General features: G+C 33.4%; 1 protein-coding gene across 2 annotated transcripts in view; it reads right to left on the bottom strand.

Moving 5' to 3' along the window:
- The window catches only part of LOC129804565 (uncharacterized), a 102,191-nt gene extending 78,337 nt beyond the window's left edge, over positions 1 to 23,854 (bottom strand). Inside the window, exons 1-3 of one of the 2 annotated variants that reach the window (XM_055851960.1) lie at positions 23,604 to 23,854; positions 23,270 to 23,443; positions 20,755 to 20,896 (exon numbers count right to left, since the gene is read on the bottom strand). In XM_055851960.1, the coding sequence (XP_055707935.1) occupies positions 20,755 to 20,896; positions 23,270 to 23,443; positions 23,604 to 23,681 (394 nt within the window). In that variant the 5' untranslated portion in view covers positions 23,682 to 23,854. The remainder of the gene's footprint in view (positions 1 to 20,754; positions 20,897 to 23,269; positions 23,444 to 23,603) is intronic. The other variant, XM_055851959.1, reaches the window with a different exon arrangement.
- Between the last annotated feature and the right edge of the window lie 276 nt (positions 23,855 to 24,130).

Here is a 24,130-nt window from a genome sequence, read left to right as displayed (position 1 = left end):
AATATATTTTTCAATGTTTAAATTTTAATTTTTTGCTCTTTTCCAAGACAAATTTGTTGAGTATCCTATCATACCGAGATTTTTCATTTTACCGAAAATCGACCAAAAACGGTCGGTAGGTTTAGTGTTAATACTCGATATTTAACCTTTGCCGAAAATTGCTTATTGATATCTCTTTTCGTTCTCTGACCAGAAGTAATTCACAGACGGACGATTCGGACGGTTTTAACGAGACTAGAACGAAAATGCATTTATATCGCTTTTCGTGATTTATAAGCATCAAAATGTGTACATGCAAAGTTTGGTTCAATGTGACATGGTCGGCATGGATTGTAAAAAAAAAATATCAACTCTAAAAAGAATCTCAGCTAAATGCTTTAGTATACAGTGTTCATGAGAACTTTACCTATTGTAAGAATTTTCTGGTAAATTTATAGCAGCACTTTGGCTGTTTTTGATGTTTTATTTGACCACAAAAAAATCGAAGAAAGTGCTCTATAAATTTTGGCAAGAATCGAGCAACGCGAATGCAGTGAACAGACAACAAACTTTAACGAACATTTAACAAGCGCCTAACAAAGGTTTTATATAAACCAGTTCCATTCACCCAGTCAAGTGATTGAGGCTACGAACTTTCTGAATGATCTCCCCATTCTTCTTCTCTGCTCATCCACATATCCTCGCGCGCGCCTCTTCCGGGTTGCGCGCCTCCCGACCCACATCGTCAATCGTTTGTGGGGATGTACGAGAGAAAAGCTTAAATGGGGAGAGCAGGATGAGAAAGTTAAATGGGAGTGTGGGTGGACATGAAAATAAATATAGAATCACTCCCTCGCGACAAAATAAAATAGCAGATTATATACCTGGCTCCAGCGTCGTGGCAAATATTATGGATGGCAGAAAAAATATTAGCAGTTGAAATCGATACATTTTTCTTCACTGCTGGGTTTCCTCTCTTTTTTTTCCAGGGAGTATGACGCTTTCAGTTTCCTTTTACACGCAATTATTTACTAAATAAACCATCACATTTCATTATTATTTGACTTTTCTGTGCCACCTTCACACCATCCACTTCAATTGTTCATTTTATCAACCAGCGAATTTCCTCAACATTTTACACTACACATTTTCATCTATGAATGCTATGGGTAGCAATTTCTACCAAGGAGGTTTGAGGATACGTCGTTCCTCCACTTCACTGACACCACTCTTGTTCTCACTCCACCAAACAACATACAAATACCCGCCTCTTGTCTCTCACCACAGTCCCCTCTTTTATGTTTTATTGCTATTTTCTGTTAATTTATTTCCTCACTTTTTTATCCCAGCAACTTCGTCTTTTTTTTTCCTCCTCGTCACACCCACGGAACAAGGGATAAAAAAGAACGGTGAACACTCTCTGAAAATGATGATGCACTCCACAGCGGTGTACAATCCCTTGTGTTGGGAAAATTGTCTAAAATCACTCACTCTACACTTTATGTTTGCTAATTTTCCTGAAATTTAAACATACCCAAGGAGATGTTATAGTACTTTTTTTTCTCAAAACTAATTTATAAATCCTCACCGTTTTTTTCTTTCTTTTCAACTATATTTCACATTTTTCCCCCATTGAAAAATAATTATTTTTCTCTGATACTTTTTTTTCTGTAATCATTATAGAATCCAATTAAACTTTATTTTAAAAATTGAATATAGAGAACCATTTTTATTTAATTTCTGCAAGCTTTTTTTTATATTGGCATTTGTGCCTGCAAACACGTGATTGTTTGCACATATAGGAGGAAAGTTGTTATACAATTCAGTAAAGTATTTCGAGAGGCAAATAGAAATTTTTTAAATGATTTTTTTTAATACAGTTGTCAACAAATCTCTAGTTAATTGCTAAACAATTGCATTTTCTGCTACAAATTGCATTTTTCCCACGTGAAATTGAATTTTAGTTTTATTATAGTTTCATAATTTGAACGGAATTGGATCAATTTTGGATGAAATGCGATTTCGGGAATCATCACGTAATATTAACAAAATTAAGCAAAATCTAAAATTATTATGAAAATTATGTATTCAAATAGTTAAAATTCAAATGCAATCGACTCAAGTTTAGAAATTACCCCAGAAAGAATTGACATGATAACTTCTTTTCGATAGTATCGAATGTTGATTCTGCAAAATTATAATGATAGCGGCACTTTTTGCAGAGAATATACATATTTATCAACAGTCATGTGCTTTTAATAAAATGTTTAAAAATCCGTCATTCACCAAATCAAAGAGATATAGATTTATCGATGCAATCGATTCGAGATTCGAGAGTATCCAAAAGTTATCATTCCACTCCTGATTGGTAAAAAAAAATTATTTAGACATTTAAAACAACATGAAACAGGAATCAACAATATTCAAAGGATGAAATATGCTTTGTAAAATGTTTAAACGCGTGATTGGCTTTTCAAAACGATTTTCGAACTTGTGAATAAATTGACATCAAAAATACCTTTTTTAGAAGTTAGGTCAGAATCACATTGACAGTAAAGTGCTCATCGTATTTCGTTAATTTACGCATTTTCATTGCAATTCTTACGCAAAGTCTCGTTTACCGTATTACCTTATCGCATACTCGGTGGCACTAGGTAAAAATAATACAAGAAAATTGAAGAAATAAAACGAAAATGCGATAAACGGTGAGCAAAAAGACTGTACGAATTATTTCACCTAGTTTTTTTTTGCTCACCGTTTATCGAATTTTTGTTTTATTTCTTCAATTTTCTTATATTATTTTCACCTAGTGCTACCGAGTATGAGATAAGGTAATACGGTAATCGAGACTTTGTGTAAGAATTGCAATGAAAATGCGTAAATTAACGAAATACGGTGAGGCTACGGTGAGCATTTTATTGTCAATGTGAGTCTGCCCTTAAACTCATGAGGTATCTCGTTCATAAATGCAATCGACTTGTAAAATATTGCAATCATATTTTTTTATTGCTTCAAAATTTATTAAAAACCATTCGAAAACTATCACAATTTCTGTTTAAAACTGAATTCTACACTAAAAACTTTGATAATTGGATCATTAGGAGAAAGTACTCTCCCTTCGAACGTTCATGCCTTCGAAGAATGTGAATTTTCTTTTATTTTTCTTAAGAGACTTACATATTTCTGTTAAAAATAAGTTAGCTTATTATAAATTATTGATAATTATGTGTAAGTGTCTTAGGAAAAATAAAAGAAATTCGCATTATTCGTAGGCATGAACGTTCGAAGGGAGAGTACTTTCCCCTATCAGTTTTAACCGATTGAAAACAGTTCACAGACTTACGAGAACTGAAAAATTCATATAAAAAAATATATCCAAATTGAATAAGAAATCCAGATATTTTTACCTTTTATCTTGAAAAACTATTCGGATTTTTTAATTATTTGTTTTATGTTTTATTCCATTAAAAGTACAGGTATAGCGGAAATACCCCTATACCTGTATTTTGTAAGGACGACTCAAGCTTTGAAAAATTATTTTTTTATGAGTGTTAAATGAATCTGGTCCATTATAATATATTTTAATAACTAGTCCAAACCCCTTAAATTTTCAAAGAAAAGCTATGAGTGATATCCATATGAAACAGAAAAAAATTGAGGTGTCCGAAGGTTAAGTCGTCCGAAAGTAGCGCACTTCCCTTTATATACAATTAAGAAACTGATTCAATTTTAGTTTAATTGCTACGTCTTTAATTTAGAGTATATTATAAATATTAAAAAAGGTTTGGAAAAGAAACAAAATATAATTAGATTTAGGTGACTTTTACTTAAAATAGTCAGATTATCAATACAGTGAATAGTGGTATTAACCCTTTAAGGACGATTGGAATACCGGTGTCCCATAAAGAAAATAATTTTTCCTGACTACCTATAGTTAGTTTTTCCTTATTTTTGTACGTAATTGCAAAGCAGAAGGTTGAACGAATCTAGGATATTTTTTTGCCAGTATCCAGCTATTTGCTATATACTAAATATTTAAGCTTAAAAATGGCGAATTTTCAAATTCTCATACTGAAAAATGATTTTAATTATTTTTTATGCTTCCAATTTTTTTTAAGCAACACCCTTTTGGGAATAAAAACTACATTACTCATACGTAATATTTTTCATTAGACTGAAAATTATTATTCATTGTTATTGTCAGAAAAATTACTTAAAGTTTCGGGCTATTTTTGTTCCTATCGCACGTAGAGGTAAAAAATGCAATGAATCAGACTCTGTTGAACTTTCCAAGTTAGATGTAAAACGTTTCACAAATTTTGTTTATCGGTTTAATTTTTATTGTTGATTTTCGGTCCGTAAAAAGTGTCTGGTCGATAAAGGGTTAAACGATAGAATTTACTGACTGTAAACTTGCTAAAACTGATTTGCTGTTGGATCACGGTGTGAGTCGATGTGTGGTAGTTATCGATAAATTTAAATTGCAGTTTATCGAGTAAGTCGTCGATCATTTGTACGCTTGCCAGTTCGTAGAAACGATAGGGGAACCGTACCAAATTTCGTCCAGTTTCCAATTTTGCACATTTGTTTTGTTCCTCAAACTTCCATAAATTTCTAGTTTTTGCATGCTTTAAAGATTATATAATGCAAAAAAAAACAAAAAGGTCGCTCCGACAAACGAGATTATGTGGAACAGGCTATGGAAGAATTCCGTAAGGACCAAGAACTATAAGAATTGAGGTATCCAAAAAAGTATTTCCAAAAGCCATTCACGGATAGCTCTATCTCTTTTTTTGTTTCTTTTTAAGGAGTGTTGGAACCTTGTAGATAATTTATTGTCTTTGTTTTCTCTAAAATTATTCTTAATACATTTTAAAATAAATAATAATAATGGATATAGCTTTGGGTAATATTTTGGCCACCTTGATTGTCACAGTTCCTTGCGCTTCCGAAATTTTCCCAATGTCCAGTCAACTTGTTCGTCGAAATGACTAACGACCTATCTCTAAAGTATGGAAAAATTAAAAATTCCTGGAAAATTGAGGAATAAAAGAAGTGGTCGAAATTGTAACCTGGACGAAATTGTAAGCTGTCCGAAATTTAATACAGTTATCCTGGGTCAAAAAATAGTTTTTCCCAGAGCATACATGATTTTTCTTAGGGCATCCAGGGTCAAAAAGAATGCGAACGAGATAAATTAGTTGTAATTTCAATGCACTACTGATTTTGTGGTCCCGAATTCCAGCATTTCACAATGCTTGAACACCTTGCCCCTCTTTGTTCTACAAATATTTCCACAAATCGATATTAATACATTATTCGTGATATATAAGTATTTACTTAAAATTTTACTGTCTAAACACATGGTTCTCTTTGAGCAAAAAAGTTGGATATAAATTCAAAAGCTTTATAATTTCTCTTGAGACGTTTTGTTTAATGAGAATGCAGGGTACACAGTTGTTAAATGTGAGATGAAAGCAATTATTTTCCACCAAGTGTAGTAGAACACAACACAATGGGAATCTATAGAAAAGTAAATTCAAAAGTACTTATACTAAAAGCTAGTACTGCACGGTCAAATAATTACAATTTTAGTTGAAAATTGATGAGAAATCAGAAATGAAAATCTTCCATCAAACTGACAATGAAAATCACTTTAACAGTTTTAGAAGTAAAACAAGGTCAAGGAAAACTTTTCTAATTAACTGCAGAGATGGTGTCATCATGAGGTGCATTAATTAATACCAAATGTTATTGTGATTCTTATTGCTTTCCGGAATTTTGTATTGTTTTAGTAGTACAGAGTGCTACTTGAAATTGCTTTTGAAATATAATTTATTTCTTCACAATATTTTATTTTTGACAATCAACTTTTATATATTTTTTTTAATAATTTTCAAAACTGTCAGTTAAATAAATTTAAATTGAGTTTATTGAAAATTTGATTGGAAGTCTAGTTTATTATTACCAAATGTTATGTTATGACAGTTTTTTCCATCCACTCACATTTTCAACGTTTATCAACAAATTATGTTTATCTTTTAATATTAATTAAATGCTTATCTTTTTGATTTAACAGTAGGGTAAATGTTTTTGGAAATTGTGTATATACCATATACCGACTGAAATTACGGTTATATACAATTTAAAAAATTAAATAAAAACTTGTGAAAAATTAAACACTATATTGAGGCATTTACTGAAAATTATTAATAAAATGACAAATAAAAAAGAAGCGAAAATTAGTCATAAAAGCAGCAGCGTGGAAAAAATTTAATATATCTCTTTAGCTGAGATTTTTAAAATAATTTTTGGCACTACAAAAAGCAAACATGATTACCAAAATAAAATACAAATAAAAAAGTAATTTTGTCGGCGCTTTTTTTTAATTGGTCAATAATAGAGCTGGTGCCAACATTTATTTCCAGTGCCCCAATTCATTCTCACAAGAATCAAGAAGAGAAATCTTGTGTTAAATACAAAGTCCATCCATAACATCATGATAATGAGCAAAAAAAGGGATTAAAACCGACACCCGAACACTTCATGATAAGTTTTTGAACAATTTCAATGATTTTCTTCATGTAGCGCTCTGCAGAAATGTACTAAACTGCCCGGAGCTTTGTCTCACCCAAAACTTCAGGGTTAATTTAAAGAGACAAATAATGGCTAAGTTTAATCCTTTAAGAGTTATCAAGGACTTCTTCTAAAAGTGCGAAGAACAGCCGAGAGACTTAAGAATGGTTTTCTATGAAATCTAACATCGTCGGGTATCACGACAAAATTCAGAAATTTCGTCACCAAGGAATTCGAGTTGTAAAATCTTTTGCATTTCAAGAAACTAGAATAATCATTCTTTTTAAAAATAAAATCAATAAAATGTAAAATTTTTTTACAAGGGACTTTTTGTCACGTAAAAAATACCGGAGCACAAAATACACCGAATCAAACTCTATTGGACTTTCCAGGGTTAGATGTAATACTTTTCAATGATTATGTTTCTCAGTTTAATTTTATTGTTGATTTTCCGTCCGTAAAAAGTGTCTCGTCGTTAAAGGGTTAAGGAAAATTACTATGATTTAGCAGAGCAAAAAATCAACTTGATCAAAAAAGAAACCAAAAAATTTATCAGAAATCTCCTTTAACACCAACCAACGATACTAAAAACGGTTTAATCTTATTAATTTTCCACTTTCCAAGAATATTGAACTATTTTTACGCATTTATAATTTATGATTTCCTATTTCACGAATTCAGGCGAATTCTGTTTTTAACTAGCCATTTTTAACGAAATACCTTCCAAGCCAATTTGCTACAGCCAATATAAAATGGTTTTAAAATAATCCTATTGTGAAATGTATGAAATAGCAAATAAACAAATAAAAAGAAATTTGTGACAAATAATAAGTGCATTCAAAACTACATTTAAATTGCATTGTGTAGTGTGAAAAGTTTTAAATGTCAAACAATTTGTATTTTATATCATAAAACCAATAAAAACTTTTTTAACGGGTTTGATTTTGATCATTTTAATATTGCAATTTCACTTTTAAAATTTGCAAATAAAAAAAATAGTTGCAATTGTCAAGAAATATTTTAATTTGAAGTATTTAAAAGCAACATTTAATACCTCCTAAAATTACGATCTTACAATTCACAAAATCAATGACTAGAAGAAGGGAAACAGCAAAGATGCCCCAATTATAGGGGAATTTTCCTTCTGAGTTTGCCTGGCAAAGAGTATGCTAAAGTCCTTGAGAGAAGATGCCGAGATATAGTCGAACCCAGACTGGGCGAGGAACAATGCGGTTTCAGGCCTGGTAGAAGCACCACGGATCAGCTTTTTACCCTGAGGATGATTGTCGAAAAGGCTTGGGAGTATGCAATTCCACTCTATGCTTGTTTCATAGATTTGGAAAAAGCATATGACCGAGTACCGATAAGATATAAGATTGAAATGTACTGCACGAGTGCGGACTGGATAAAGAATTGGTAGGAGCCATTCAGCCATTGTACAGAGACTGTAGTAGCTGTGTTCGTGTAAACGGATCCAAGTCGGAAGGTTTTCAGGTGGGTGTTGGACTGCGCCAAGGATGTATTCTATCACCATTGTTGTTCATATTATATTATATATGGACAAGATTATGGAACGCAGTCGGGGGCGGAATGCGATTCGTATTGGGGATTTCAGGGTGAGCCATCTCCTCTATGCAGATGATTTGGTTCTTTTTGGATCTTCCGAAGAAAAGCTTCAGCGCGCACTTGACCGATTTGTAAATGTTTGTGCCGAAACAAATATGAAGACGAACGACAAAAAGTCGGAGGTAATGGTGATTTCTCGACGGCCTGTGAAATGCACCATACATGTTGATGGAAAAGCATTGACACAGGTGGAGATGTTCAAGTATCTCGGGGTGTTATTCACGAGTTCTGCAGTAATGAGTGAGCTTGGCGGAAGCGTGGTTGGTGAGGAAGGCCGAGCTCAGTCGTTCGGCTAAGGGCTAAGTTATCGCTTTTCAAAGCTGTGTTTGTTCCTATTCTCACACTCGTCAAGATCGAGTGAGTAATGTGGCCGTTCGTGAGGAACTAAGGGTCGAGGAGCTGCTTCTTCGGGTTGAGAGATCACAACTTCGATGGTATGGACGGACATGTTCAGCGCATGGATAGAAAAAGAGTCCCCAGAAAAGCTATGCAAGCCATTGTGAGAAGGCGTCGACCTCGAGGCAGACCTAGGACAAGGTGGCTGAATCAAATTCAGAATCTTGCCTTGGAACGCCTTGGGATCGAACCCGAACATCTTCCTGAAGTGGCGGAGGATCGACAAGCATGGGCTGCTAATTTGGATGTCATGGGCCCGCGACCCCAATAGGGATAAGCGGTTGAAAATGAATGAATGAAATGAATGAATGAGTAGGCCCTAGGGGGTCGTGTGGCAAAAGTATCCTTGATGATATAAGAGACTGATGTGTAGAGACTTTTAGTATTTCTTTGTAATCCGCCAAACACGAAAACATTGTCCGTTTTTACGGTTTTTAGAAAAGATTTCCCTAGAAATATTTCTTTCCTCAGAAATTACTATTTGGGCTATAACTAACTGGCAGAAGGCATATATGGCCAAATGCATATAGAATTCTCTAAGAATTTATAGAACCAAAATTCTTGTAATCTGCTTATAGCGTTCTTAGTTCCGTATCTGTGACTACTAAAAGAGAAGTAACGCACTCTTAAAAAGATCAAGAGCTTCTACAGGAATTTCAACACAAAATCCTCATTATAAGCCTTTTAGAAGTGCATTAAAAAAGATTTGTCAAAGTCTTGGTTCTAAAAGGTAGTTACTTCTTGAATGAGTTCCAGTTTGCCTATTCTACCTTTTTCTTATTAACCAGCAGGATCCAGAGGGGTTATTCATAAGCAAATAGAGTGGTTCGAGTTCCCAAATCCCCGAAAAATATATGGGTTTCCCCAGGGGCATGACGTATCCTATGGTTCCCATAAGTTTCTAGCGAGCCGAAAACATTTTTGAGTTTATTAGCTATTTTGTGTCATTGTGGAATGAATTAGAAAATAACATAAATACAAAATAAAAGCCAATTTAATATAGAATAGACAACCGAAAACCCCAAATTGGCAACCTACGTAGTTTTGGAGATATCTCGTGAAACGTGTACGAAAACAGGAAAAAATTTACACTAAAACTGGTCACATTTTTCAGAACTAATGTCACTCCCCTGGGTTTCCCGAGTTCCCCGTGAGTTCCCCTTGACGGTTCCATCTCCATAACCTGGAGGAGGACTTGATAAGTTAGGGTCTTGTAATGGACGAGAATGGGCACTCTATTACAGCTGTTCAAAGTTATAAGCAAGTCCAAAATCATAGTCAAATTCTTGTCTATATTTTAATTCACTTTTAAAACGTATTAAAATTAATTTTAAAACAAGCAAAGCCCATAACTTTTCAAGGTTCCAAATTTTAATTTCTATTGAAAATATTGCACTTCAAACTTTGAACATTATTGGTGTTTATTTGCTTCTTGTTCTAAATTACAAGCACTTCCTTCACTGCAGTACTTTAGGGGAAAGTGCCCAGTGATCATGCATCGTATGACCCCAAACTTCGCAATCTATTGAGAAACATAGGAAAAATTTAGTCATTACGAAACTTGAGATCGTTATGCCCTAGACACACTTACGACTAAAGCCGGGAGACGGCTGAGTGGAAAATGATAGAAATTCGGTTTAACCATTATTTCGAATAGAATTACGCTAAATCGTCCCTCAGCTAATCCTCAAGTCTGTCAAGACCCTTAGAAGCATTGGTGCTTTCCCCTAATTGGATCACTGAAGTGATCTTTTAAAGAAAGCTCAATTTTACCCACACAGAAAAAATATTTTGTAAAAATGTTCGTAAATGTTTGTGAATTCCTATGGGGGAGTTACGAAATGTTCGTGAATCGTATAACCCACAAACATGTTCGTAAAAGTTCGTACTTTTTTCACAAACATTGTTCGTAACATGATAACTTGACGAGCATTTTTTGTACTTTTACAAACATTTGTTCGTAAATGTTCGACAGGAAAACAAACACTTACAATGTATGTGAAAAAAGTACAAACTTTTACAAACTTGTTTGTGAGTTATACGATTCATGAGCATTTTCTAACTCTCTCATAGGAATTCACAAACATTTACGAACATTTTTAAAAAATATTTTTTTCTGTGCAATTGCTTTTTTAAAATTGAGCCTTTAGGCTATAACTATAGATCGCAAATTTCATAAAATTTCACGTTTTTCCGCCTATTGAAGATGGAGACTACGGTGAAATTTCATGAAATCTGCCATCTATAGCTATAACTCTTTTAGAAGGATCACCAGTGACATTATTTTTACCAGTGAATCAGCTAACTTTGTGATTATGCACAAACATAAAAAAAACTCTAGATAACTCGTCCTTGGGTTAAATCCGACTCTTAGTACTTTTATAACAACAAATGATGAATTTCATGATATTTTGGTAAAAACTTTCTGGAATATTGATTAAATTGGGAACAATGGGGCAGTTTCACGCACTCTTCAAGACCCACTTCAAGACTCATTTGCTAAACAAATATGGATCGCATTCGAACTAAGTCCGACAAGATTTTCTTGGGTGCTACCCAAAAATATACAAAACTGTTACTAAAATTTATAATCCCAGAAATAAGTATTTTCGAAAGTGATGCATGCATGAAACTACCCCATAATTCCATATGGAAATAAAATTTAAAATCACTAATACCAGTAAAATTTTTAGTACTTTCCAACACTTTCTTTGTTAGAAATGCCAGATGCACTTTAGTTGTGGACTTCAAACGTCGTCGTTGTATAGAGTTTCAAATCTCTTGTAGTAAAGTTTCATGTCTTGAAACAATTTTAATAAGCCACTTCCGACATCCCCGAGAAACTAATTGTTAATGCACATTCTGTGTTCGCAGAACGAGCAGTGAAACAGCCAAAAATTTCATCTATCAACTCCTAACCCAGAAAGGAGCACCATAGGGTTGAAATAACACAATCAGATAAAACTGGAGTGGACGAATGTTTTTTTTTTATCCAGTTCTTTTTTTCTCTGTGAAACAGTGAAATAGCCCTTTTTTTTTTGGGGCAAAAGGAGCTAGAGGGTCGAAGAGGATTTAGTTGAAAAATTGCTGTATTAATAGAATTTCCCTGAAAAGTATATAGCTTATGCTAGGACTAATAGTATAGAATTTGTAATTCACTTGAAATTGGTATATGGAGAAAAAAAAAGAGTCACAAAAGTATATCATCGATTGTCAGGCGTCTCTTCATTTTGAATAATTGATACTTTTATGCTAAATTAATGAATTGGGTGGTGCGCGTAAAACTCGTACAAAACTTTTCTGTGTCTTGACATTAGAAAAAACAGGAGAAACTTTGTGAAATTTTCTTACATTTCGCGTGAACTCTGAAGGCGTGTGTTATATTGATGTTGGAAAATGTACAACGGGATGATTTGAAAAAGGGGGGCGCGCGCGTGTGAATTGGCTTCAATGGTATTGCAAAAAGGGAAGCACACAAAAAGCCCCCAAGAAGGAGAAAATCCAGTTTTGTGAGATAGAAACATGAGTGAGTTGTGTGTTTCACAATTGTGGGGCTGAAAAGAAATGTTATTAAGAGGAAAATTTCTCAGCCATACCTCCCAAAAGAAAAAAAAAAGAATATGTTGTAGGGAGAAAAAAAAATTAAGAAAATTGCCCATATATTGGGGAGTCGAAGCTCATATATATGAAGAGTATGGGAAAAGAGAGGACTTCTGGTTTGTTGTGTGCACGCTCAACTCCACTTTTCTATGCCACAAAATATAGCACATTGTATGCGGTGTGGGAGGAAGAGCGCCTGCCCTGGGGGCGCAACGGTTTAACGGGGGCATGGAGCTAAAATACTCTATGTGGAGAGAGGGAGCATATATACCCAAAGCACTGAAAAATTATATTGAGGTGGGATGCTTTTTTGGCTGAGGCACACAATTTGGGGAAGAGGTTCGTGTAGATGGGCTCCCCAAAAAGCTCCCAAAATGTACGTATATATATGTTGTGTGTGGCTTGGGTGGAAATGAGAAATGATACGAAAGTCAAGCCGGGGCGCTGTGCGGGAGAAAATGGTAATTTAATTTTTCTTACGAAAATATTTTCATACACCTGTAATTATACCACGAGAAAGGGGGTATATATACCATGAAGAAGAATTGGTAATAGGACAATTAAAATTAAATGAATCTAATTTATTTTAACAGCACATCCTTTATATGTTTTATCATCATGCTAGATGAATTTTTCTTGTACTTTAGTCCTATAGCGGATAAAAACCTCTTTTGTATTTTATTTTTTTAAAAAAAGCAAGTAAAGAAAATGCCTTTCCAGGACCGTGAGGCGGTTTTCCTTCTAGGGGGGCGCGCTCTGCGACTGTGCCCATTTTTGAAGGAGGCGGCAAAGTGGAATAACATTGCGAGAGATTTTCCAAACCAACCACAAGATTAGTACCTATTCTCCCCAACATCCTCCCCCCCTCCCCAAGTGTATTACACACCAAAATGTATAATTTGCATTTTCATAATCTCTCCTCACATTCTTTTTTGCACCTTTGATTCCTCTTCCTTCTTCTGGCTTCAAATTAAATTCACCACCAATCCCAATTTGCTCAAAATTAAACGATCAAATATTCATAGTTCATGGCAACGGGCCAAATTTACACCAAAAATTACACTCTTTTTTCCCAGCCTTTATATACCCTTTTCTGTCAACTTTCCTCCCTATTCTTTGGCGACAAATGCTGTTTGTGCTTGCCGATGGAATTTTTCACCCACCCTTTTTTCCGTATACTGGGGTGGAGAGAAAGTCAAACACTCTCCATACAGTGCAAAAATTTCTGGCCAACACAAATCTTTCTGGGGCTAGTTATTTCCCAAACACTTTTGTGATATTACACTACATCCTTCACAAGCACCAATTCACTAATCTTCACTTCAATCTTATTAAATTTTCATTGAGCTGGAGGGCCCCCTTTTATCCTTTGTATTTCACACAGATTATTATGAGGGAAAGAACATACACTCCTTTTGGAGAACTTTTGGTATACGCCCGTGTTTCTACGTTTATCCTTATCAAGCATGCGCTCTGATAACAACGGAATAAAAACACACTATTTCACTAATTTATTTAATTTTACCTCTTAAATACAAATACTGTCAAAAACTTACATTGATATAAATTCAAAAAATTAAATTCTATTATCTAAATTCCTAAATTACGTATCATTTCATGAAAAATTCCCACAAAATCATCCTTTGAAAGTCCTCGAAAAGTTTCCGTTAGCTTTTTAAAAGACAAAAACATCGAATTTGGTCGATTCATCGAAAACATGGCTCCTATACCTCTTTTCTTATCACCTTCTATCACTAAAAATCCTTCAACTACATACATAAATATTTCATTGGCCTCCAGTGGCTCTTGAATTGATACCCTCCTCAAATCTCATCTTGGGCTGCAAAAGACTCTTCCATCATCAATGGAAAATAATTTAACATGTGAAAAATAATGTTAAAACTCTTCTCTTGTACCCTATTAATTTTTCCCCTCGTATAATGGAAAAGAGACTTCTTAAATTCAAAAAAAAAAATAATAAAAGGGAAATAGTGACTAAAAGTTGTATACTAAAAAAAGATAAATGTAGGTCATACACTAGCCGAAAATAGTCTCATCTCCTTCACACACATACTATCTTATATATATATTATTTTCTTTTAGTTTTGCTCTCCGTTTTGCTACTGGAATATAAAATAGTTTGTTTTATGCGCAGCCTCATAATTGAAATCACTTTTGTATGTCGCGCTCCCCTTATATTTTACCATATTCATAACATAACTGTAAGTTCAGCATTGGGAATAATGCTGTTATAATATACTTCAACACTATTCTCATTAAGATAATAAAATTAAAAGTAAATTACAGTCCGAGCACATTAATTTATCGCACGAATAATCCTTTCATTTTGGGGTTACTATCAAACCCCCCTTTTAGCACCCCCTTAGGCACCACTTTGACACATTCACTGCAGCATTTCATCGTTAACATCAACTATTAGATTCTCCACATCGTCCACTGCCAGTTGATGATTTCCATTGTTGAGAGCTTTGTAGTTTTGAAAAAGGCTTAGAACACAAAGCCAAGAATAGATGAGAGTGGCTGGTGTATAAAACCAATTAGGAATCAATATTTTATATACGCTAATATTGTATTCAAATATGCCGAAACAAGAGATTAATAGTAAGCAAAATCCCACAATTCAATTAACTAAAATGCATTGAAAATAACCTTTAAAATCACTCCTTTGAGAACAGGACTCCTATAGGGGAAAGTGCTCTCCCTTCGAACGTTCATGCCTTCGAATAATGTGTATTTCTTTTGTTTTTCGTAAGAGATGTACACTAAATTATCATGGAATTATCAACAATTAATGATAAGCCAACTAATATTTAATAGAAATGTGTAAGTATCTTAGGAAAACTAATAGAATATTCACATTATTCGAAGGCATGAACGTTCGAAGGGAGAGCACTTTCCCCTAACCGAAGTGATTTCACTTGTATTTTAAATGTGAATTGTACAGTCCTTCTTTTAAAATATTTTTTTAATCCAATAACAAACTTGGTGATATTTTACCCCTGGTTTTAATAGCACATTTCACATTAAATATTATCATCAATATGATAAAAAAAGTACACATAAATTTATGAATATTTAGCTACTTTTTCCACAAAAATTCTCTTTGTCATTAAAAAAGAATTATTGAAGATAATTAAACATACAAATCTAAATGGACAGACTATTGAATATAAAATTACTAATAACTAAATTAATTAATATGTTTATTGCAATGTAACCGCATTGTTTTAGCACAAAATTGTTAGTGTTTTATCTCTTTTGAAATTTTACTAATAAGATTAATTTTTGCGGTTATAGAATATCATAAATAATTATTTACGAATTATTAAATAAAAGCAGTAAAACCAGTTAACATTCTATATGGCAATTCACTCAATGTTGACCCATTTAAAGATAATGATTGTGTTATCACATTTCCAATCATTGAATTTTTTGCACGAACTCAATGAAAAAAAAACAATGCAATTAACCCCGTGCTTAAGAAAAATTACGTCACATTGTTTGTTCATCAGCTACAAGACCTATAGAGGCCAAACAGATAGAGACACTGACTTGGATTCTTTTGATGACTTCCGAAAAAGGGGAGGCAAAGCGTCCTAGCTTTGCGAAATGCTTGAACTCGTGACATAGACAGATTGAATCTCCCAAAAAATCGCCCAAAATAGCTTAGGAATAAATGTAATTGAATTTGGAATAGAAAATAGATATAATATATTAATATATTTATTTACTTCATCAATCTCAAAAATGCGGCTGGCGTCCGACTTCACAACCGGTCTCCCCAAGTAAACGGCAGAAACCTTGGTTCTCAGACCGTATGAGCCAAAAGTACATTATATCGAGAAACTGGGGCACCACCAAACACGGGGTAGCACCAAACACTAATTTTTATTTCTTAACTACTTGGACTATCAACCATTTTTTCAGTAGACAAGCATCCCTATAGTGCCTATAAATTCCTATAGGTCTTGTCCTTAGAAGTCGAATATCTGATATTGTATTTATATTTATTTATATTGTATTGTTTATTGTATTGTTTGAACCTCAATATAGAGGTTAAAAAATAATCTGAGAGAAAAGTTGTACATGGACGAAAATGTAGCTGATTAAATTCTCTATCAAACCCACAAAACAGATTGTTAGAGACAGTCCTAGTTTTCGAGATATTTTTGATCAAAGTTGCTATAAAGTTCGATTTTTCCATATTTTCTGACATATTTGAGACTACAGTGCCCCTGGTGTCAGTTGTACGAACTTTATCTGTTCAAAGGATTTATCGGGCATTTAAAGGAGACCAAATTATTCCATAGTGAGAAATAAATCGGTTCATCAGAATCGGAGATATAGGAACTCAAGTATCAAAAAACGGCAAAAACGGTTTTGCCTAGATTCCAAGCGCAAAATCCAAATGAAATCAAAATGATAAGTATTTTCGTAAATAATTTGACCCTAGCAATAGAAAATATAGCATGAGAACCCAGGGACAAAATCATCGTTGCACAGTGTTATCGATAATTATGTGATAATTATGTATAAGCCTTTTAGGAAAAATAAGAGAAATTCATATGATTCGAAAGCATGTACGTTCGAAGGGATAGTACTTTCCCCTATCTCTAACCGTTTGGGCACTAGGTGTGGTAGCGACCGGACACACGGACCAACGGACAGACGGTCAAGAAGTGTGACATAATTTTTCAGAAATCGTTTGAAATGCAAAGATATGTTGACAAAAGTAGTCCTCGGGTGGTGAAAGGGGAAAATTTTGGGAGTGACAAAATCGAGAGATTATAGTACTGCTGTCTCTGTGGAGTTTGAGCAGTAAAATCAGTTGTGTAAGAAAACTCTAAACCTAAACGATAAATTTAGAAAAACTTTTCGTAAATGCAATTCATATCAATTACTGGAATGATCATTTGATGCCAACCGGCCCGTAATATTCTTCTTCTTTCGAATTTAACCACGACAATTATATGTTATAAAACACCAGTACTTATTTTGATCATCAGTTTACTGTTCAAACTTAAAAAGAGAACAGTACAATATCCGTTTTTCGAATTTTTGTCAATGTTTAGCTTTAGGAGATATCAAATTCTGGTCTTCGGTGACCCTTAATAAAAAAAATATTTTGGTTTATTTCGAAAACGGCTCCTATGATTTCTTTTATTTTTGGATATGTTTTGGAGGAATTCCCAGAGAACATTTCGTCCATACATACCTATGACCGAAAAAAATTTTGACATCGAATTTTAGAAAGTCAAAGTTTAACCACATTTTTTCCGTACAGAATTAGATCTTGAAAAATTCGAAAATCTATTTGAAGATCCAAAAAAGAGACTTTCTTAGTTCTTAATACTTTCGCAAAGTGGCGGAAGTTACATCCTGTTCGAATTTCGAAGTGCTCAAGTGTCAAAATGTGACGGTCTTCACATTTTTGTGAGGAAAAAAAAAGAACAAAGACGTTTACTGTTGTTGTCCAATTATTTAATCACTCCATAATCAATGAGTAACTCTTTTGCCAGCTTTTAGTATGATATTTGATAAATTTTCGAAAATTCGAAATTGAATTTGAATTCTTCGAACTTCAACGACTTTTTGTGCAAATAGAGTTCCATTTACCTTTTATCCAAGACACTATTGGAGAATCAAAATCTAATGATCGAAAAAAATTTCGACATCGAATTTTTGAAAGGCTAAATGTACATATAATTATTCCAAAATTATTTCAGAACTTAGTATGGAATAAAGTTTAAAGGTCATATTCTTTAAAAATGGTAATTTAAGAACAATTATAAATATTGTGATGATCTTCGAATAATTTATGAACCAGTTTAAATCGATAATCAACCGCCATGGAGATAAAAATTATGCGTAAAATATAATTCAACAAGAGTTCTATCTTGTGAGTTCGAGCACTCTGCAAAGCTGGGATGCTTTGCCATCTCTTTTTCCACTTTTCTTTTCCTGAAATGTTTTTCGTTTCATACCACAAGAACGATTCCAATTTTTTCTGGTCATTTTAAAACTTTTAAAATATGTCCCAACCCAATCCTTCTATCTCTCGGAAGATGCTTTAAATTCATTTGCTGCTACAGTATTATTTGAAAGGGGAGCAAGTATGATGCAAATTTCTAGACAAAGTTCACTCATAGAAGAGGGCTGAACATTTGAAGAATTAATTTCAAATTAGTCTTTGAAACTGTTTTACAAAAACATCATAAACAGAAGCTAAACTTGGAATAGGATGGTATAAAAACTTAAAATAGATCAGTGGATAGTGCAGTTCATAGAGTTTCAACTTCAACTTTCTGGTTATTTTAATTTGTAATAAGAACTTAAAAGTTTAATGAACGAAAATCCAATCACAAGAAAAGAGGGGTGGGCAAACAGAGCTCATAGCTTTGCAAAATGTTTAAAGTCGTGACTTATAAAAATATATCTTCTCTTTCTATTATTTTTCTAACAAAATTCTTTAGCGGTCTAAAATTACATGCGGATAATATTGTATTTACGGGTTTGAGCGGTTCTCAAAGTATTTTACGCAATTTAGTTTCTCTTAATGTTTACCGGTCGACAATCATTTACTTCAATTTATTAATTGCCATACCAAATCTGAAAAATAGTAAATTTTCTAAAATATAATGTTTCCTAATTTCATGCCATTTCCTGAGAATAACTCAAATAAATTTTAATTCACGCCCTATTCAAATGTGCAAACTGTAAAACAGACTAAAGAAATTCCATTAAACTTAAAACGTTGAATAAGAAATTACTTTCAATACCTGTTTCGGCTCCAAACAGCTGAAAAGCCGAAGCTAGAGGAAGAGAATAATCCGAATCCCGTCAGATTAAAAACAGAACAGATTAAAAACAGAAACAGAACCGGCGCTAAGAAAAACCTGATAATGAATCTAATGAATTGAGAATCGGTAATGAATCATTACTTTTCCGAATTATTATCGATTGTGAGGGTACAGTTGCGGTCGGTTTAGAATTTCAAGACCTTTCAAAAAATCCGAATTTGATAAAATCTGTTTAAAAATTAGGCCCTTCAGGATGGTTGAACTTTGACCGTGAATAATTCAAAACGGCGATTTTTTAGGTGAAAGGCATCTATGGACGAAATGTTCAGCTGGACTAACTACAAAACATATCCAAAAATGGAGGAAATTGCCAGGACCAATTTTGAGATAAGTAAAAAAAATCATGTTTTTAGATGGATTGAAACTTATTTATAAATAGTAGGGGGACAGTGCGCATGCTTCTTACGATCTCAAGCTTCGTAATGACTAAATTTTGTTTATGAATAAACGTGGCGATATTGAGCAAAATGTCGCCCCAAATGCCCGATTGAGAGAGAGTCTACTGTATTTAATTTATAACTAAAAAACCCCGGAGAAAATCGTGAAATGAGAATTTTGACTTTAATATGTTGCAAAAGAAAATTCCCAGGGATGAGCTGACAGCACAGTTGTCTTCGAAATAAAAATGGGAAGGTAAGAAAATTCCTAGGGATCAGCTTTCAGCAGAGTTTTCTTCGAAATAATAAATGGAAAGGTAAGAAAATTTCCAGGGATCGACTGACAGCACAGTTATCTTCGAAATAATAATGAGAAGATAAGAAAATTTCCAGGGATCGACTGACAGCACAGTTATCTTCGAAATAAAAATGGGAAGGTAAGAAATATATTTTAAAAATATATAGCAATATATTTTAAAAATATATAGCAATATATTTTAAAAATATATAGTAATATATTTTAAAAACAGCATTTTCGTCTAGTTTTTAAAATATGGGTGTGATGAGTAATGTTTATTGAGAAACATAGGAATAATTTGGTCATTACGATGCTTAGTATCGTACGAAAAACCGGAACTTTCCCCTAGTTTATCCCAACTATCTTCCAATTTGGAGAGGAATTTGCAGCAGCATCAGTAGGACAACCAGAACTATTTATTTGGCCATGTGTCAATCAATTCTGATTTATGGAGCTGCGATTTGGGACTTTGAATCACTAATGAGGTGCTAGCAAAATTGCAACAAATGCAAAGCAAATGTATAAAAGCAATCTTTCAGTATGGTACTCGTACTAGCTTATTTTCCTTGGATGATCAATGATCATCTCAAATAAAGCATACTAATTTTTATTTAAAGTTTTTTTCTTTTATAAATAAATAATTAAATTAATGCATGTCTTGCCCAAAATCTGGCCGCGTTAATCGAATTTGAGTTTGCGTTTAACTTTAAAATTAACGGAAACTTAAATCTGATTTCAAGATTATTGCGTTTTATCTTAAACACTTAAAAAAGTTTGAACCTTTGGGGCTCGTTGGTGCAATTGGTAAGATTGTTTGGCTCTTTGGTGATGTGACCCCTGATTTGACTAAAACGCTCAAAATACCCTGCCCTCAATGTTACGGTCTTTTATTATTAATTTGTCCTTCAGGTTAGTAACTGACGATGAATTGTGTAACGTAATTTTTCTTTTTTTGAATTTGATTATTACCAATAATATATCGAATGATTTAATATGAAATAAAATAAGATTTTTTGCTTACCTGCAATAAATGCCATAACAATGTAGATTAGAAGAGGAAGTTGCATTCCTATGTCCATTCCAATCAAAATAGCCGTGATGATAAAGAGCGTAATTGTGATCTTGTTTATCAGCAACCAGGGCAGCATATCCAAATGGCTTTTCTAAAATGGCAATTCAGACAATCAATAAGTTTATAACCAACTGATAATAGATTGATTCTCAGAAAAGATAAAACACACTCAGGGGCTAATGCATTGACGAAGCGCAAGACATTTAGACCGTGCGAAATAATATCTGTGCACCTTTTAGACAAAAGTGTTTAATTTTACTGTTCGAACTCAAAGACAGATCAATTAAATAATCGTCTTTTTTAACTTGTTACCATCTTGGACACGTTTTTATATAAATAACACGTTTTTTAATTAAACCTGAAAAACACGATTTTGAAGGGAAAAGAAATGAGCAAGGGAAAAAAGATCTCCAGATAATATTGACATCGGAAGTCACAGAAGACATGAAACCGGAAGTCAACGTCTCCGTTTGACCTCTAACTCGGTAACAAACTTTCGCACAAATAAAAATAATAAAGGAAACTAAGTCAATTACGAATACTTTATTGATTTGTTGCGAATTAAATCCGATGCTTTTGGATTGAAAATTTCAATACCTTTCCAAAACATTCAAATTTAAGCAAATTGGTTAAAAAATACGCAATCTAGAGGGGATTAAACTTTGACCTTCGGAAATTCGATCTCGATTTTTTTTTCAGTCCCGGGATTATGCATATTTTCGGGACCGAAAAAACACGCAAAATGGCTTTATGCATCGAGAAAACCTTACATACATGCAGGCGATTTCTTTTGAATGAATCGGCTATAGAAAAAATTTCGCGCGGAGTAACAATTGTCAAAGCAAAAATATTCAACTGATAAAAGAAATTCATCAACAAACAGAACTCTTTGGCCTGAATTCTTCAATAAATTGTTAGAATATTTAAAATTTTTATCTTAATAAAAGAAAATAAAGTTTTAATCTGAAAAATAAGCATAATGTCTTCAAATTTCCCGCGTCACAAAATAGATATACATTCAGGCGTATTTTAAAATTGATTTCTTAAATTGACTCCCAAAAGTAGGGAAATGTGCATAATTGTATGTGCATAATTTATAAATAAATTTTTATAAATTCATATAATAAATAAAATTTTATCATTTATAAAATAATTTTTGAAGTGCCTCTAAATGTATGCAAATATTTTTCACGAGGTAGGGGAGACTGGGGCAAAACTTGTCAAAGCGCATATTTAATTCTTTCACGAGCTCTGAGAAAACTTAAACGTTTAATACTGAGCATATTCTTATAGGAAATTTACTGCTCTACAACATTGCAGAAGATTATTTTCCTCTATCTCGAAAGAAATGTGATTTTCGAATCATTTTCTAAAAGTCGATTTTGTGGAGATTCTCAAAATTGCTGGGGCAAATTTTGTCAGTCTTCGAATAATTTGTGACGTTTTACTCTCGAAAACGTTAAAAATGTCAAATAGACATATTTTTATAGGAAATTTATTCCTCTACAACTTTGTTGAAGATAATTTTTCACTATCTCAACGAGAAATGTGCTTAAATTGAGCTAATCAGTATTGATATTTTCTGTAAGCCAAATATTCCAAAAATAGGGCTCAAAATTTCATTATTTTTTATTTTACATAATCCTTCCTCGAGTCCCTTGAAACTTTGCAAAGTTCATAAAGGCTATCTATAATAAAAATTTCAAGCCTCAGTCTGTTTTATTTTAGAAAATAATAAATATTGAAATTTTCGTTTTGACAAATTTTGCTCCAGTATCCCCTGAATTTGAAATACAATTCTTATGAACCGTTGGTGCTGAAAATGTCTTGCATATACATCACGGCGTTTCCATAGTTATCCCAAAGATATCTTCTGCAGATATGCAATTTTACTGTGTCACTGAAGTTAATTCGCGGGCTTTTTTCACTCTTATGGCATCTACACATTGGGAGCAATTTTTGTCAAAAATTGCTTTTTTGAAGGAAATTCCCTGCAGCGTTGTAGGGGGAAACGTCAAATTTCTGTCAAAAACGCAATTTTTGACGAAAATTACTCCCAATGTGTAGACACCTTTAAAAAATCCCTTCAAAGCGGAACTTCCTGTATCTTTTATCATGTTTAAGCTTTAATAAGCTCCAGGTCGGTGAAAAATTTGAAAAAAAGCGTATTGTAGGGGAAGGCTTTCAGGCTTGGATACACTCCTGACTTCGAACATTTCGTATTCGTATTTTTCCATATTCCTTTAATGAATGTGACCTGAATTTTTAAGACAAACTGTTCGAAGACAGAGTGTGTGCGAAACCAGAAAGGCTTCCCTTATACTGCTCCCTTTTTGGTTTCGAGGTAAAAATTGTTCTCTGGGGTAACAGGAAACGCTAGTCAAATAAATTTTCTAATAGAATTTCCCGTGAAACAATTATTTTAGCCGTTTATTGACGGAATATCGTGTTATCTCATATTTACCTTTATCACTCCATTTATGAGGAAAATATTGGTGAATATCTGAATGAAGGCACATGCAATCTCAACAATGCACATGGGTATGAGGATACTCTCCAATTTGGGATGGTCAAAGAAGATGGTGTTCCTCTGGGCTATGATCAGAAACATCAATACCACAACTGGAATGTTGAGAAGCTGCAAGATATGCAATATTTTCTTGAGTTTTGCATAGGCAAAAAAGGGCAGGCATAAAGATTATTGCATAGCAGAATAAATTCTGCTGATTTAACCAGCAACTCTTGAAATTTAACACCACTTGAATGCAATCTTGTGAAGAAATTTATTTGCATCTCACCATCATGAACCAGGAAAGCCACACAACACCTTTCCGGAGATCGCAGAAAAAACAAAATTTCTGGGGTAGAATCTTCATGGTTTTTATTTTGGTAATTTGATTTGCTATCGCTTTTGTTTGATTAAAAAAAAACTTTCACTCGCACATGGGATTAAGATTACTAACCCCGTCTTGGAATTCTAAAAAAATAATGTGATCAACCTGCGAACACAATTTGCACACTGAACTGAGAGAGAGCCAAGAGAGACCGCTAAGACCGGAGCGTTGATTAACGAATCAACTTTTTGCGCGCTCGACTTTCGTTAAGTTTTTCCTCCCGTTCGTTCAGCAAGAAACTCGCTCCCTTAAAGTCACAGATATTGCAAATGGATTCAAAAATATTCTATTATCGATTGAATAATTGATCATCAGTCCCAGAAATAAAAGTTTTTCCCCTACTAGGATTGATAGAGCTATGATATAATATGGTAAGTGTTGATATTATCGATCAGTTAAGAAAATGATCAACTTTAACAGACAAAAAACCA

The sequence above is a fragment of the Phlebotomus papatasi genome, chromosome 2, assembly GCF_024763615.1.
Source record: "Phlebotomus papatasi isolate M1 chromosome 2, Ppap_2.1, whole genome shotgun sequence".
In the NCBI taxonomy this organism is placed as follows: domain Eukaryota; kingdom Metazoa; phylum Arthropoda; class Insecta; order Diptera; family Psychodidae; genus Phlebotomus; species Phlebotomus papatasi.
Note: the sequence above shows the minus strand (reverse complement) of the source record. Positions and strands in the feature narration are given on the sequence as shown.